A 17,550-nucleotide genomic window follows, 5' to 3' on the forward strand; every position below is an offset into this window, starting at 1 on the left:
TGGTGGGCTCTTTATTGAAAAATAGGAGTTTCAAGGGTCTTTTTCTAAAGAACCCTATAATTTACCCTATATAATATAATATCTTGAAAAAGTTATACTCTAGCAACTTTACCTTGCAGCAGTCCCTAGTTGTGTGATGCCCAACATCTTCCTCGAGGGATTTCTTGTAGAGAGAGTGATAAGCCTGCCTTGCCACAAGGAGTTCATGTGAAGACCTATCGTAGGCTCTTTCGTCCAGAACTCGATTCTCGGTTGCTTTTGTCTATGACTTTACGTTTGTCCGTATACATAAATAGAAATAGTAATATAAGTATGGCCATTGCATTCTCAGCCAGTCATTGTCCCTGTGCATGAAAACCAATTCTTTGTTTTATTAACTTCTATTTCTTCCTCACAAGCGTAAACAAAATTTTAACTGAAAAAACATTAAGTGTTCTACATAAAGTGACTAAAGCCCAAGCAAACCAGTGCATAAAAATAAATTACAATACAGAAACATCTACAAAGAATCTTTCTTCTGAAAGGAAGACTCGAAATTTATTTATCGGAAACAAGCATTCCCTGCTTCTCAGGCCGTCAAAGGATCTAAAGCAAACAATTCACCACAAGTTATCATACGTATTGTCTTCGACAAATGCAACTTCTGAGTTGAGATGAGTTGAGTAACTTGTCTCATTGTAGGGCGAGAATGCGGACTAGGATTCAAACATGAAAACGCAATCTTCATAAGAGAGAGTACTTCCCCTGCTTCTTGATGCGTTGGAGGCAAAATACGTTGGTCCAGAACATCCACAACTGACATTTGATGGGATGGTAATGTTGATGCTGATGACGACGTGGACGAAGAAGACACTGATAAGAATGATGAGAAAAAATCACCAGGATGCCTTCCCATGATTGTTTCCATAGCAACCACTCCAAAACTATAAACATCGTATTTTTCGTTCACTTCCATGGTATATGCAAGTTCTGCTCATAATAAGACCATAGCAATATTGGGACTATTAGTTTGTCTATATTATAATAACTAAACTGAAGATAAAGAGCGAAAATTTTGAACAAACTAACCCGACTCAATTTGCTCACAAAATTTTAATTAATGGGGAAAGACTTAACAAGATCGATTAAAATAGTTGGTCTCGAGTAATCCCAAAAAACCCGTAATCATAAATCACCCATTAAAGAGGGTTAGTTTTGTAATTTTCGAAATCCTATCTAAGAGATACAGTCTGCAATCTCTCTCTTGCTCCGCCGACTCTGCCCTCTTCTCTCACTCTGCTTTCTCACAATCTTACTCTGCCACTCCGCCCCCTCCCTTCTCACGATCTCTCACTTCGGCATTCAGCCCTCCGTCCTCGAACGATTTCTCACTCTCTCTCTCTCTCTCTCTCTCTCTCTCTCTCTCTCTCAATTTAGAACAATATGAACCAGCTCGCGCTCTCTCCGCGTTGAATCAATGACACTCATCTAGAGGTGATTTTACTTTGTCTTTCTTGTTGGGTTACTGGACTATTAGCTTAATTTGGGTAATGAAGGTTTCGTTTTGGCTTAATTTCGATTTTCAACTATAGTTGAATATTGGGTTTTTGGGATTTTTTATTAGTGTGGGGATTTTTCTTCAAAATTTGAGAATTTTTATTAGTGTGGTGGTTTTAGGGATTTCTTATTAGTGCGGACTATTAGCTTGCTAAAAGTTGCTCATTGATGCATCATAATAAAATTTTCATGTTGCCTTTCAACTTCATGTAGAAGTACCTTGTCATCATTCAAATCCAATGAATCAGACCTTGGGTCAAACTAAACTTTTGAGGTAAAATTAATGCTTATTGTTGGTGTTTTTGTACTTTTTGTATGCATCTATATTGTATGTTGGTATATGATCGGAGGAATACAAGACATGGGCTCTCTTCGATATGTTTATTCTTGATATTCGATAAACGTTACAAAAGGGGCTCAATTTTAAGTACAAAATATGAATAGCGTAAATATCTTGATGAAGAAAGACTTGAGAGAAACCATAAATATCGTAGTTGTGATGTATTAACAATTCTTGTTTCTACTGTCACCTCAGAATCAGTATTTAGTATTGGTGCTAGAGTGCTCGATAAATATCGTAGTTGTTTATTGCCTGAAACCGTTCAAGCATTGTTATGTATTAGAGATTGGCTTTTTGGCAAAAGAGGTAAATCTTACATGGTATTTGTTTTCTTACTGCAGTTTCCATGTTTACTACATGTTGTTTTAATTAGATAGTTTTTAGTAATTCATTAACATCTGGATTGGTATTACTTATTAAATTAGATGTTACTATAGTTCGCATGTTTATAATTGGTTTTTTTTTTTTTTCCATTTTTTTATTATTATTATTTTTTACTTTTTTTTTATTTTATGTTTTAGCTTTAAGGAAAGAGGGTGCTAACTTATAAGAGCATACAATAAACCCAAGTATCGCTTATACATTAGGTGAATGTTCTTTCAAAATCAAAGCATGTAACATGGTATGTTTTATCCGTCCTAACATTGAAAAGAAATCAATTTTTCCAAAAAATTAATCATAATCAACACTCAATTAATAAGGTTAAAAGGAAGAAAACATATTACCTGGTGCGACATACCCATATGTGCCTGCAACGGCAGTCCAAGTTGTTGAGCCCGGATTCAAAAACTTAGCAGTGCCAAAATCTGAAACAGAGGCCTCATATTTAGAATCCAACAAAATATTCTTAGTTGATATGTCCCGGTGCACAATTGGTGGCAAGCAATCGTAGTGCATGTATGCCAAGGCATGAGCTACACCGTCAACAATATTAACCCTTTTTCTCCACCCTACTTCTTTAGCTTCTTCATCTTTGCTCAAAATTGTAGCCAAGCTACCTCTTTCAACAAACTCGTACACCAAGAACGAGTGTCGATGGTGTGAATAGAAACCATAAAGCTTCACCATATTCCGGTGTCTTATCTCTGTTAGTGCCCTTATTTCATTCAAGAATGCCGTCTCCAAATTCTTCTCACCATCCCACAATTGATGTATTTTTTTCACAGCCACTATGTTGTCACTTGACAAATTTGCTTTGTAGACACTTGATAGGAGCATATTCATGCGACTTAAATGGCTTATTCTCGTACATTTACGTTATGTTTCTTTAGTTATTTTAGTCCTTTATGCTTCTTTTGTGTGTTTTTAGGTTCATATGGCTAAGGAAGCAAAAAGATGCATTTTGGAGCATTTTGGAGCAAAATCGGACTTGGAATGGATAGCTTATGTTTGGAGCAAAAGGAATGGACGAAATTGAAGACCAACTTATCATCACCACATATCATTCACTTATCACTTAACATATCATACACTTATCATCACCACATATCATTCATTTATCACTTAACATATCATTCATTTATCACTTAACATATCATTCATTTATCACTTATCATATCATTCATTTATCACTTATCATAACCATACACTTATCACTTATCACTTATCATACTCATAATCATCTACACATTTCAACCATTTAAACACATGCATTTCAACTCACATGCACACCCACCTCTTTCCACCTAATTCACATGCTTTCACAACCTAAAACACATGCATTTCCAACACCAAACTTGCAGCCACACTTCCACATGCATTTCCCTCTTTTCCTAGCTGTTTTTCCATCATTATTTCAACCTAACATTCACCCACATGCACCCTTTAAACAAACCCAAACATGCAGCCACAAAAACTACACCCTTTGCCGTGCACTCTCACATACAATTTCAGCTTTCCAACCTAGCCACATTCACATGCATTCACTCATAATCATTCACCAAACTTGCAGCCACATTTCCACCTATTCCTAGCTGTCATGTTCCCTCTCATTTACCTATAAATAAGCATGCATTGCAGCCACAATTCATTCATTCCATTCACAACACAACACACAACACAAACACACATCCATAGCCGTGCATATCCTTCCATTTCTGTGCAGTTTTTCTCCTCCATTGCAGCCACTATCCAACCACTTCCCATCCCTCCAAAACACTTCACATAATCCCCAAAGCTCACCTTAGACCTTGTGCTACAACAACGAGGAAGAGAAGAGTGCCTAAACGTTCATACAATTCAAGTTTGAGTTGTTGGAATGTTTAGGTGTTTCTTTGATTTCAATGTTTAAATTCAATTCTCTTTGTTTTGTAATGGAAGAGAAGAGTGCCTAAACGTTCATACAATTCAAGTTTGAGTTGTTGGAATGTTTAGGTGTTTCTTTGATTTCAAAGTTATGAGGAACTAAACCCCCTTTAGCTAGGGGGTGATTCGAAACTATGTTTATATTTGCAATATGAATTGATTAACTTTCGTTGGAATTTCATAAGTTGTGGATTCAATTTGTTTAACCGTTTGATTGATAATCTATTTATGTATGTTTATTAAGAATGCGCGCTTAATTTTCATGCATGAATATGACGCTAGAATATAAGTGAGTTTCACCTGATCGTTATGAACTTATATTCACAAGTAGTGAAGGTTGCTTATAAACAATCGCGTTAAATGAATTCTTGGCATAAGTTTCATGCGTATTCCATAGTAACGAATGCCTCGTCAACACTTATAGTTTTCATAATGCTTAATGCTCTTTGATTGTATCTTTATTGTGATTTTCACGTAAAGGACTTTTGGAGAATGTTGTGAATTGCGTTGCGCAAACCCATCCAATTCATTAACTTAAGGAAAACTTGACGGTTAATTTAAGCGTACCTAATTGACCCGGGGCGTTGAGTTCCATAATTTATCGAAAGACCAACTGAGAATCAATCTTGTATGCAAGTGTAACATGTGTGGAGAAGAACCCCTTGGCTATTCCATCATCCATATTTTCATCACATTCATATTTACGTTTTGCCTTTAATTACAATTGGTGCATTTAATTTAATCTCGTCCAAACACAATTCCCCCCCCCCCCCCCCATATTTTGTTAAGTTTTAATTACAATCTATCTTAATTTGTGTTTTTAAGTATTTGGAGTCTTGTGTACTTATTTTGAGTTCTTGTTAAGTAAGTTAAGTGTTTTAAAAGTTAGTTTTATTTATTTGAGTCAAGTGTTTAGCACCCCTAGTTAATCCCCGGTTAGAACGATCCCTACTTACATCATTACTACAACTGTCACAAATAGGGTTTAATTTGTGTGCGTATAAAATCTCCCATCAAATTTTGGCGCCGTTGCCGGGGATTGGCAAAGTTGCTAATCCCTTGTCTTGAGTCTTGTTTAAATTGTTTAAGTTTCTGTTTTGTTTTAGTTTTTGCACCGTGTGTATATGTTTTGTTTTTGTGCCGAGTGTGGCAACTTGTTTTCTTACTTGTGCCGAGTCTATTAAGTTGGTTACTTATCTTGTTTACTCTTGTGTGTAGGTACTAGTTTATGACCCGTAGCTCACAAACTGTTCGTGAGCATATCTCCGACTTTGACGGTGATTTCGAGAGGACTTTGAGAAGGAAAAAGAAATCACAAGCATCTAATCCTCCTAGTCCCGAACCTGAATTTAAAGAGGAAGTACCAACCATGGCAGTGGACAACCGGACACTCAAGGAGCTTTCTGCTTCGGGATTGGATAATACCGCACCCTTGTGTATCCAATATCCCCCACCGGCCGAAGGCAAGACCGATGAGTTTGAGTTGAAGTCAAGCTTGCTCCACCACATTCCGAAGTACCATGGATTGTCCATGGAGGATCCGAACAAGCACTTGAAGGAATTTGAGGTAGTGTGTTCAAGCATGACTCCCGTCAACATCGACGGAAGTATTTTAAAGATGAAGGCTTTTCCATTCTCTTTAATGGACAAAGCCAAGGATTGGTTGTACGACTTAGCTCCCGGAACCGTCACATCTTGGGAGAGCATGAAGAGGGCATATCTGGAGAAGTTTTTCCCAACTTCTCGAATCATCCTTTTACGAAAAAGGATAAGTGGAATCCAACAAGAAGAAGGTGAGTCATTTCCTACGTATTATGAACGTTTTAAATCTCTTGTTGCTTCGTGTCCACAGCATCAGATGAAGGAGGAGTTACTTCTGCAATACTTCTATGAGGGGCTCCTACCAATTGAACGTCAAATGCTCGACGCCTCGGCGGGTGGAGCATTGGTGGACAAGACACCCAGGGATGCCAAGGTTTTGATTGCTAACCGAGCATTGAACGCTCAACAATACGAAGGAGTAGGCCAAAGAGGACCCCCACGGCAGCAAGTACATGAGGTAAGTTCCACACCCGACATTCATTCACAGTTAGCTAATCTTACTTCCATCGTGTCTCAGATGGCCGAAGGAATGAGGGTGCAAGGACCAATTGTATGCGGAGTGTGTTCTATCCAAAGACATGCTTCTGAGAAGTGCCCACAACTCATTGAAAATGGTGGATGGGAAAGCGCAAATGCAATAGGGTTTCAAGGCCAAAACCAACCAAGGAACGATCCATATTCGAACACGTATAATCCAGGTTGGAGAGACCACCCGAATTTCAAATGGAGGGAGCCCCAACAGCCACCACAACAAGGAGGCTTTAGGCAACAAACCCCGGGCTTCTACAACAAGCCATACGTCCCCACACAAGCACCTCCACAATCTACCCAAACAAGTTCAGGTAACACTTTAGATAATAATACACTTCTTAAGTTACTAACAAATTTGTCTCAGGGGCAAGAAGATCAAGCCAAAGCCATGCAAAACCAAGACAAGAGGGTGGATCAATTGGAGAAACAAATTGGGCAGATTGCGGAGTTTGTAGGCCAATTCCGAGACCAAGGCAAGCTCCCAAGCTCAACCATCCCAAACCCAAAGGGAGGGTTCGAAACGGCCAATGCAATCATCTTGAGAAGTGGAAAAGATGTTGGGGCAGGTCCTACACCATCACCATCAGGTCCTAGCGAGGATGAAAAATTGAGAATTGAAGAGGAGGAAGCAAGCCACCCCACGGAAAAGGTGGAAACACCTTTGCCGCCAGCTTTTATTGATCCAAAAATGTCCAATTCTGCCAAAAAGGGTAAGAATGTGTCAAATTCGGTTCCTACTAATGTTTTTCCTTGCAATGTGCCTTTTCCTAGTAGGTTCATGCAAACAAAGAAGGAGGAGCAGGAGAAAGACATTCTTGAGACGTTTAGGAGGGTCCAAGTAAACATTCCTTTACTTGATGCCATTAAGCAAGTGCCCAGGTATGCAAAGTTTTTAAAAGAGTTATGCACAACTAGGAAAAGAATTGCAAACAAAGAAGTTGTGAAAGTAAGTGAAAATGTATCCGCGGTTTTGCAACGGAAGTTACCTCCAAAATGTAAGGATCCAGGGAGCTTTACTATCCCATGCATAATTGGAAACACTAAATTTGAACAATGCATGTTAGATTTAGGTGCTTCTATTAATGTCATGCCATATTCCATTTATGCATCTATGAACCTGGGTGAGTTAAAACAAGATGGCGTTGTAATTCAATTGGCCGATCGTTCTAATGTTTATCCCAAGGGAGTCCTTGAGGATGTTTTAGTGCAGGTCAATCATCTCATCTTTCCTGCAGATTTCTATGTCTTAGAAATGGAGGAGTCGAGCCATGCTCCATCATTGCCACTCTTGCTAGGCCGTCCGTTCATGAAAACAGCCCAAACAAAGATTGATGTGGCCAAATGAGCACTAACAATGAAGTTTGGTGGTGATGTAATTAAATTCAATGTTTATGACTCTATTAAGAATCCTAACGATAGTCATTCTTGTTTTGTCATAGATGTGCATAAGGACATAGGGCCGAAAGGATCCACACCTAGCCCAAAGGATATATCAAGAACCACCGTGGGAGAAAAACTTGGAGTGATTGCCCTACAACCACCCAATATGGCCGAAAGTAGCCATGGTGATATTGTAGATAAGGCTGCCGATCTTGAGCCTTCACTACAATATGTTTGTAAGTCATCATGCCCAATTTCAATTCCCATTTCAAATAATAGGTTGTTACCTTCTGTGGTGCAGGTGACCAACCAATTTGAAGGTGATGGGAGCATGTACATGGACTTTCAGAACCACAACACCACCATCAGGGAGGATCACTATCCCCTCCCATTCATTGAGCCATACTACGAGAATTTCAAGGAGCATACCGTGGAGGACATACCCCTCCATACCGTGGGCTCTAAGTAAGAAATGAAGGTTTCGTCCGGCTGCAAGACGTAAAAGAAAGCGCTACTTGGGAGGCAACCCATGCATTCAACAAAGGAAGACTTAGAAAGCACTCCAATTCCAGACTTGCATTCCTAAACTCTTCTCTTTGTTGTTATTTCGTTTCTGCCATGTTAGGTTGTTTAGTTGTTGTTTTGTTTGTTTGTTTGTTAATTATGTAAGTCTATGATTCGAACATTGAGAAAATGCTTGATTTATTGATAGGCACGGCTAAAACAAAGAAAGATGGAGCCCTTACAAAGGTCGTTTACTAGAAGCCTCACTACTTGGGAAAACTACAGAAGCGGGAGGCATCAAAGAAGAAGCATCAGTACTTGGTGGAACGCTGGATGAGCCAGGAAAAATGCGCCTCTGGAAGAAAGTTGCAAGCCTTTGACGGTCACTTTGCATTCGACCATTGGATTCTTGCAGCTCATCAAGCTTCCTCTTCATGCCCGTCGAATAGTTGTTTGCAAGCACATACAAACTTCTATTCTCATACTTCAGCTGCTTGATCTCTTGCTTGAGATTTTCCACCTCTGCCATCAACGATTCAACCTGACGGGAGCAAGCAAGTAGGCGTTGCCCCATGTTGGACACAGAGCCTGCACACTGAACGCTGAGAGCGAGGGACTCTTGAACGGCCAACTCATCGGACCGTCTTGAAAGCATCCGACTATCTTCAGGAGTAAGGAGGTTCCTAGCTACTATCGTAGCTGTTTGTGCGTCCTTCATCATGGAGTCTTCACCTGTAAGAGGACCGTTAGAAGATAAAAAAGAAGGGCGCCATACATTACCTTGACGGGGCACAACCGGATCGCTGCTAAGACTCAAATCCAAGCAAAGGTTAGATGGGTCTGCCATTTTTCAAAGATGTTAAAAGAGGAGGTTTGGATGTGGAAAAATCTCGAAGGGCCGGAGACAATTTTTTTCAAGAATGGGCAATCTTCAGAGTGTGCAATGTGGTGGTGATCGATACCTCTATAAAAGCCAAGGCAACACGACCACCGATTCAAAGAGCCGGATTTTCCTGCGTGAAGTTCGGCGACACTTTCGCGGCTTTTCAGACAACGCGTTCAACTTTGTCAAAAGCTCTCTGACAAAGTTGAAAACACGTGAAGGTTATCATCCCAGCTACGCACTTTTGCCAACCCGTGTGGTAACAGAGCCGCACCCGTGACTACTTTTGCCATTCAGAAATCGAAGAGGCGCTCGCTCAGAAATCGAATAGCCGTTTGCTCAGAAATTGAAGAGACATTTGTCGACAAGGGTAAAAGAACAGTACCACCACTTGCTATTAAGAAATCCCTATATATGTAGACCTTCATCTCTTATGGCAAGGCAGACCTGAAGAAAATGCCCAACTCTTCCTCACCTCTGAGGGCGCACTCCCAGCAAAGCCTTTCGAAATACTCAATTTTTTCTTCTTCCCCAAAGATGATACCAGATGCCTGGAGTATAGATGACCCAGGAGGAAACGGTAGATTGAAGCATGTGCTGATTCATTCACCGCTTCTTCAAAAGCAAAGGTATCTCATATCATCAAGGTCAAAAGCAAAAGTATCTCATATCATGCTCTTTCCCTGTCCTTTTCTTTGTCCTTGTTCTTACTCGCATGGCAAAGTGAAAGAAGCAATCAGCCAGCACTTGGAGTCAGTCTTCCGATCTGGATCCGACTGCCTGGAATTTATTCCTGATTGCTTACCTAGCGTTGCTCTCGAGTAGTCATCTTCAACGGTTGATACACTTCCAGAGAAGGGACCACTCCTGCAAAGATTGAACAAAGAAACAGATAAAAGGGGTAAGCTCAGACCTTCGGGGGAGACCAAAAGAATCCTGCTGCCCAGTTCAAGAGTAGCACAAAGGAAAATCAACGATGGGAGGAAACCAGTTCAAGAATGAGCCTGTGGAATCATCAAGATCAAGCCTCAATGCAATCAACAAAGAGAAGATGGAATTTACACTCCATAACCAGATTTGCGTCCCTAAACTCTTCTCTTTGTTAGTTACATTCTGCCATGTTTAGTATGTTTAGTTGCTGTTTTTATGTTTACTTTTGTTTGGTTTGATTTCAAGCTTAAAACATTGAGGACAATGTTTGATTTAAGTGTGGGGGGGTAACTAAGTATATCTGATGCAAATTCGTGGGATTTTATCACCCTTAACTTCAAGTATTGTTCCTTGCTGTTTTAAAATGTTTTTAAGCTGTTTTAGACTGTTTTAGTATTTTTTATTTCATAACAACGAAAAGCACATAAAAATTTGAAAAACATGTTTTGAAAAACCTAAAAAGAGTGTTTTGAGTCGTTTTTGTGTGTTTGTGTCTTAGGATACCTTCCAACACAATGACGAGGATTTGGTTTGTAATTGCATGACTGTTAAAAAGAGTTATAAACATGGATGAAAGTTTGATTTACTCTTGGTATATGCTTAGTTATGGTTATAATGTATGACTTCACATGCAATCATAAAAGAAAAATTCGTTTTTGTAACATGCTTGAAGGAAGGAACTCATACAAACACTACAACCTTGTGAGACTTGAGCCTAAACGTTCTTTGGAGAGTTATAATCTGTGATTCTTTGTTTTCTAAAGTTGTTGCATGATCTCATTATTCCTTGCTTGGTTGCTACTTAGAATGCAATTATATCATGATAGAACTAAATGCTAGAACTTATATCCGTTTCATTCAAAGCATGACAATTGAATTGCATAACATATATCAAGATGAAGTTGTGTAGTTGCCATCATAGCCAAATATCCTTATTTTCCATATTACGTATATATTGTAAGTTTTAACCCCGTTGAGCCTCGTTTAGCCCATGTTCTTTGTTAACCCATATCATCTCACCTAGCCTAGATTAGGACCATCCGTACCCTTGTTCTTGAAGCATAGTGAGCATGACTTAAATGAATTCCTTTTGAGTTACATTATGCAAGAAAATGAGTGTGGGGGAGTAAAAGTTTGTTCTTAAGTTTATATGAGATTCAAAAGAAAAAGAAGAAGAAAAGAAAGAAAAGGAGTGAAAATAAGTAAGAATGAACTCACAAGCGTTGATGGTTGAAGAAAGGGTCCAAAAAAAAAAGTTGAATATGGCCCTAAGTTTTGTGAGATTCCCCCTTGAGTGATCAAAGTTGATTTTTACGTTCTAAAGGGAATTCTAAATGTCTAATTCATTACTTTGCTCACTATTGCTTAAAGAACCTTTGTTTTCCATACTCCTTCTTTGTTATCCAAACACCCCAAGCCCCATTATAACCCGTGACTTCAATCTTGAGTGTTATGTATTTCAATTGTGGAGTTTGAACTTGGTATAAGCATATGGTGTCACTGGTTCTCGCATTTAAGTAGTAGCATTCCATTCATGAGATCATATCTAAACATGCTTATTAACTCCAGAAATTGCTTCCTTTGAAATACATATATGTGAGTGTTCGTTTTATGTTTACATCAATCTTCTCACATATAACTAGTTTAGGGTGTGTAGTCAGAAAATCTGAGTGAAAACAGAGTGCATATCTTGTAAGGAATTGAGCAAATTCTCTAAGGCATGTTACTACATTCAAAACATGGTTTTAAATGCTTAATTGTGAACTAATATGTGGTGACAATGATTAAGTATGTACTTAAGTGTAAGGATGATCAAAATCTGTGGGAATGATGATTTTTGACATGTCATGTGCATTGGAAATCCCTGAGACGATTGTTGGAAGGTGTAGGTTATGTTTTGTTCGTTTTGTTTTGTCTTTGGTTTGGTTTATTTCGTTTCGTTTTGTTTTGTTTTTCTGTTTTGCTCGAGGACTAGCAAAAGCTAAGTGTGGGGGTATTTGATAGGAGCATATTCATGCGACTTAAATGGCTTGTTCTCGTACATTTACGTTATGTTTCTTTAGTTATTTTAGTCCTTTATGCTTCTTTTGTGTGTTTTTAGGTTCATATGGCTAAGGAAGCAAAAAGATGCATTTTGGAGCAAAATCGGACTTGGAATGGATAGCTTATGTTTGGAGCAAAAGGAATGGACGAAATCGAAGACCAACTTATCATCACCACATATCATTCACTTATCACTTAACATATCATACACTTATCATCACCACATATCATTCATTTATCACTTAACATATCATTCATTTATCACTTAACATATCATTCATTTATCACTTATCATATCATTCATTTATCACTTATCATATCATTCACTTATCACTTAACATATCATTCATTTATCACTTATCATAACCATACACTTATCACTTATCATACTCATAATCATCTACACATTTCAACCATTTAAACACATGCATTTCAACTCACATGCACACCCACCTCTTTCCACCTAATTCACATGCTTTCACAACCTAAAACACATGCATTTCCAACACCAAACTTGCAGACACACTTCCACATGCATTTCCCTCTTTTCCTAGCTGTTTTTCCATCATTATTTCAACCTAACATTCACCCACATGCACCCTTTAAACAAACCCAAACATGCAGCCACAAAAACTACACCCTTTGCCGTGCACTCTCACATACAATTTCAGCTTTCCAACCTAGCCACATTCACATGCATTCACTCATAATCATTCACCAAACTTGCAGCCACATTTCCACCTATTCCTAGCTGTCATGTTCCCTCTCATTTACCTATAAATAAGCATGCATTGCAGCCACAATTCATTCATTCCATTCACAACACAACACACAACACAAACACACATCCATAGCCGTGCATATCCTTCCATTTCTGTGCAGTTTTTCTCCTCCATTGCAGCCACTATCCAACCACTTCCCATCCCTCCAAAACACTTCACATAATCCCCAAAGCTCACCTTAGACCTTGTGCTACAACAACGAGGAAGAGAAGAGTGCCTAAACGTTCATACAATTCAAGTTTGAGTTGTTGGAATGTTTAGGTGTTTCTTTGATTTCAATGTTTAAATTCAATTCTCTTTGTTTTGTAATGGAAGAGAAGAGTGCCTAAACGTTCATACAATTCAAGTTTGAGTTGTTGGAATGTTTAGGTGTTTCTTTGATTTCAAAGTTATGAGGAACTAAACCCCCTTTAGCTAGGGGGTGATTCGAAACTATGTTTATATTTGCAATATGAATTGATTAACTTTCGTTGGAATTTCATAAGTTGTGGATTCAATTTGTTTAACCGTTTGATTGATAATCTATTTATGTATGTTTATTAAGAATGCGCGCTTAATTTTCATGCATGAATATGACGCTAGAATATAAGTGAGTTTCACCTAATTGTTATGAACTTATATTCACAAGTAGTGAAGGTTGCTTATAAACAATCGCGTTAAATGAATTCTTGGCATAAGTTTCATGCGTATTCCATAGTAACGAATGCCTCGTCAACACTTATAGTTTTCATAATGCTTAATGCTCTTTGATTGTATCTTTATTGTGATTTTCACGTAAAGGACTTTTGGAGAATGTTGTGAATTGCGTTGCGCAAACCCATCCAATTCATTAACTTAAGGAAAACTTGACGGTTAATTTAAGCGTACCTAATTGACCCGGGGCGTTGAGTTCCATAATTTATCGAAAGACCAACTGAGAATCAATCTTGTATGCAAGTGTAACATGTGTGGAGAAGAACCCCTTGGCTATTCCATCATCCATATTTTCATCACATTCATATTTACGTTTTGCCTTTAATTACAATTGGTGCATTTAATTTAATCTCGTCCAAACACAATTCCCCCCCCCCCCCATATTTTGTTAAGTTTTAATTACAATCTATCTTAATTTGTGTTTTTAAGTATTTGGAGTCTTGTGTACTTATTTTGAGTTCTTGTTAAGTAAGTTAAGTGTTTTAAAAGTTAGTTTTATTTATTTGAGTCAAGTGTTTAGCACCCCTAGTTAATCCCCGGTTAGAACGATCCCTACTTACATCATTACTACAACTGTCACAAATAGGGTTTAATTTGTAGACACTTCCTTGTGCTCCACTCGTGATGCAATATGTGGAATCAAAATTTTCTGTCGCCCTTATGATTTCCTCATACATTGACTTTCCATCAAAATTTAAAACTGAAAACGATATTTCTTCATGCAAGTTTTTTTCTGCTTTTTCTGGACTTTTCTTCTTTCTTTGCACTACGAATTTAATTGTAAAGAAAGCAGAAATAAGTAAAATTGTTGCTACAAGGGAGAATGTGATTCCAAATACCCATTTGTGTTCCTTTCTTGGGCCAATTGTGCAAGATTGCAAACCTTCAACGTTGCCGCACAGTCCTTTGTTCCCTTGTAAAGCTTCTGGCGGAGCTTGTCGAAAGCCTCTATTGTTGGGAAGGGGACCTTCCAATTCATTGTAAGATACATCCACATATGACAAGCCATGCATGCCTTCAAAACTTGATGGTATGAAACCCGAAAGATTGTTGTGAGAAAGATTGAGCATCTGTAGACTCTCCATATTGCTGATTTCAGCGGGGATGCTACCTTCAAGTGAGTTGTGACTTAAATCAAGGTCGTTCAACTGAACTAACTTTCCCAACTTCAATGGAATTCCTTGGGAAAATTGATTGTTGCTCAAATTCAGATGGTACAGTTTGAGAAAGTTGCCAAATGTGCTCGCAATTGACCCATTGAATTTGTTTGATGACAAGTCGAGATATTCAAGATCAACGAGTGATCCAAATTCCGAAGGTATACAGCCTGAAAGTTGATTTTCATTCAGCATCAACTTCAACAAAGAAGTCATTCTCCCGAACTCCTTCGGAATGGCCCCAACTAAGTGATTTGAAGAGAGGTCGAGTTTATGGATTTTGTCAGCATTGACAATCTCCGGAGGTATGCTGCCAGTGAGGTTGTTTCCCGCAATTAGTAAGGTTTCTAATTTTGGGTACTGTCCCCATTTTTGTGAAATTTCACCATAAAACTTATTGTGACTCATATCTATGAAATCAAGATTTGGATAAACACCAAAGTCTTTTGATATATTCCCTGTGAATTGGTTCCCTTCAAGATGAACTCTAACTAAGCTCTTGCATGTTTTCAAGCTTTTGGGGATTGGACCTGTCAAACGGTTATTTGTCACTGAAAGGTTTTGGAGTTGTCCACTACAGCAAATATTTTGGGGCATTGAACCGCTGAGCTGATTCTCATACAATTGTAAGACCATAAGAGATTTCAAATTCCCTATCTCTTTAGGAATAGTGCCAGAAAGATTATTACTACTGAGATAGAGAGAGGAAAGGTTTGTGAGCTGACCTAGAGATGTTGGGATTGAACCGATGAGCTGCTTATAAGACAATTCTAGGCCCACAAGAGATTTCAAATTCCCTATCTCTTTAGGAATAATGCCAGAAAGATTATTACGGAAGAGATAGAGAATGGAAAGGTTTGTGAGCTGACCTAGGGATGTTGGGATTGAACCACTGAGCTGATTCTCAGACAATTCTAGGTCCACAAGAGATTTCAAATTCCCTATCTCTTTAGGAATAGTGCCAGAAAGATTATTACTATAGAGATAGAGATTGGAAAGGTTTGTGAGCTGACCTAGGGATGTTGGGATTGAACCACTGAGCTGATCCACAGACAATTCTAGGTCCACAAGAGATTTCAAATTCCCTATCTCTTTAGGAATAATGCCAGAAAGATTATTACGGAAGAGATGGAGAATGGAAAGGTTTGTGAGCTGACCTAGGGATGTTGGGATTGAACCACTGAGCTGATTCTCATACAAACTAAGATTCACAAGAGATTTCAAATTCCCTATCTCTTTAGGAATAGTGCCAGAAAGATTATTACTACAGAGATAGAGAGTGGAAAGGTTTGTGAGCTGACCTAGGGATGTTGGGATTGAACCGCTGAGCTGATTCTCAGACAATTCTAGGTCCACAAGAGATTTCAAATTCCCTATCTCTTTAGGAATAGTGCCAGAAAGATTATTACTATAGAGATAGAGAGTGGAAAGGTTTGTGAGCTGACCTAGGGATGTTGGGATTGAACCACTGAGCTGATTCTCAGACAATTCTAGGTCCACAAGAGATTTCAAATTCCCTATCTCTTTAGGAATAATGCCAGAAAGATTATTACGGAAGAGATAGAGAATGGAAAGGTTTGTGAGCTGACCTAAGGATGTTGGGATTGAACCACTGAGCTGATTCTCATACAAACTGATATTCACAAGAGATTTCAAATTCCCTATCTCTTTAGGAATAGTGCCAGAAAGATTATTACTATAGAGATAGAGAGTGGAAAGGTTTGTGATGGAAAGGTTTGTGAGCTGACCTAGGGACGTTGGGATTGAACCACTGAGCTGATTCTCATACAAACTGAGATTCACAAGAGATTTCAAATTCCCTATCTCTTTAGGAATAGTGCCAGAAAGATTATTACTATAGAGATAGAGAGTGGAAAGGTTTGTGAGCTGACCTAGAGATATTGGGATTGAACCGATGAGCTGGTTATAAGACAATTCTAGGTCCACAAGAGATTTCAAATTCCCTATCTCTTTAGGAATAGTGCCAGAAAGATTATTACTATAGAGATGGAGAGTGGAAAGGTTTGTAAGCTGACCTAGGGATGTTGCGATTGAACCACTGAGCCAATTGTTAGAAAGATCAAGGGAGATGAGTTTGGAGAGGGAACTGATTTTAGCTGGAATGACATCAAAGAGATTATTGTAGCTAAGATCGAGGTATTGAAGACTGGGGAAAGACAAGAAGGAAAACTCATGTAGCGTACCTTGTATCCCAAAATTGGTAAGGTTTATCACACTGACACTTCCAACAACATTGCATGAAATACCAGTCCAGAAGCATGGGGCTGCTTTTGCATGAGCGGGTAGGTAAGCCCACGAGGTGAGATTTTGCAAGCGGGTATGGTTTTGAAAGGTGGCTTTCCATTTGAGAAGCGCTTCTGCTTCCGTGGTAGAAGTAGCAGAAGCAAAAGCAGAGCAACTTGGCGGTGAAAGAAGTTGTACAAATAAGACAAGGCAATAAGCCAAAAGGCAGAGTTTATGAAACTCTAAAGATGTCATGGCCGCTAGCGTTTAATTTTGTGTACATATTAGACTCTACTCCTAGGGTTTATTTATAATGGCATCCATGAGCTATTGTAATTAATTCAATTCAACCCGTACTGAAAGAGGGGGTGGGAGAGAAGAAAGATACAGGACTTGCAAAATGTTTTGTACGTACAAGATAAGTCAAAGTCTTTGTCCCAAATGCATGTAATTGTATGGGGCCTACCCCTCTCCTTCTAACGGTTGTTTCCTATAATATACAATGTACTTAGTCCCAAATGTGTGTAATTGTCAATCTTTCTTCTCAAATATCCCTATCTCAGCCCTGCCCTCTTGTTCACATCTCATTTATTTCTATTTATTCTTCTTCTCATTAAAGTT

General features: G+C 38.7%; 1 protein-coding gene across 1 annotated transcript; it reads right to left on the bottom strand.

Annotated features, from left to right (window-relative positions):
* Positions 1-251: 251 nt before the first annotated feature.
* On the bottom strand, positions 252-17,195 carry LOC137713811 (probable leucine-rich repeat receptor-like protein kinase At1g35710). Its single transcript, XM_068453167.1, has 5 exons — positions 15,843-17,195; positions 15,555-15,698; positions 14,109-15,410; positions 2,602-3,069; positions 252-969 (listed from the first exon to the last, which is right to left on the bottom strand). The coding sequence occupies exons 1-5, from the start codon at positions 17,182-17,184 to the stop codon at positions 569-571; spliced, it is 3,657 nt and encodes a 1,218-aa protein (XP_068309268.1). The 5' UTR covers positions 17,185-17,195; the 3' UTR covers positions 252-568.
* Positions 17,196-17,550: the final 355 nt, after the last annotated feature.

The sequence above is a fragment of the Pyrus communis genome, chromosome 13, assembly GCF_963583255.1.
Source record: "Pyrus communis chromosome 13, drPyrComm1.1, whole genome shotgun sequence".
In the NCBI taxonomy this organism is placed as follows: Eukaryota; Viridiplantae; Streptophyta; class Magnoliopsida; order Rosales; family Rosaceae; genus Pyrus; species Pyrus communis.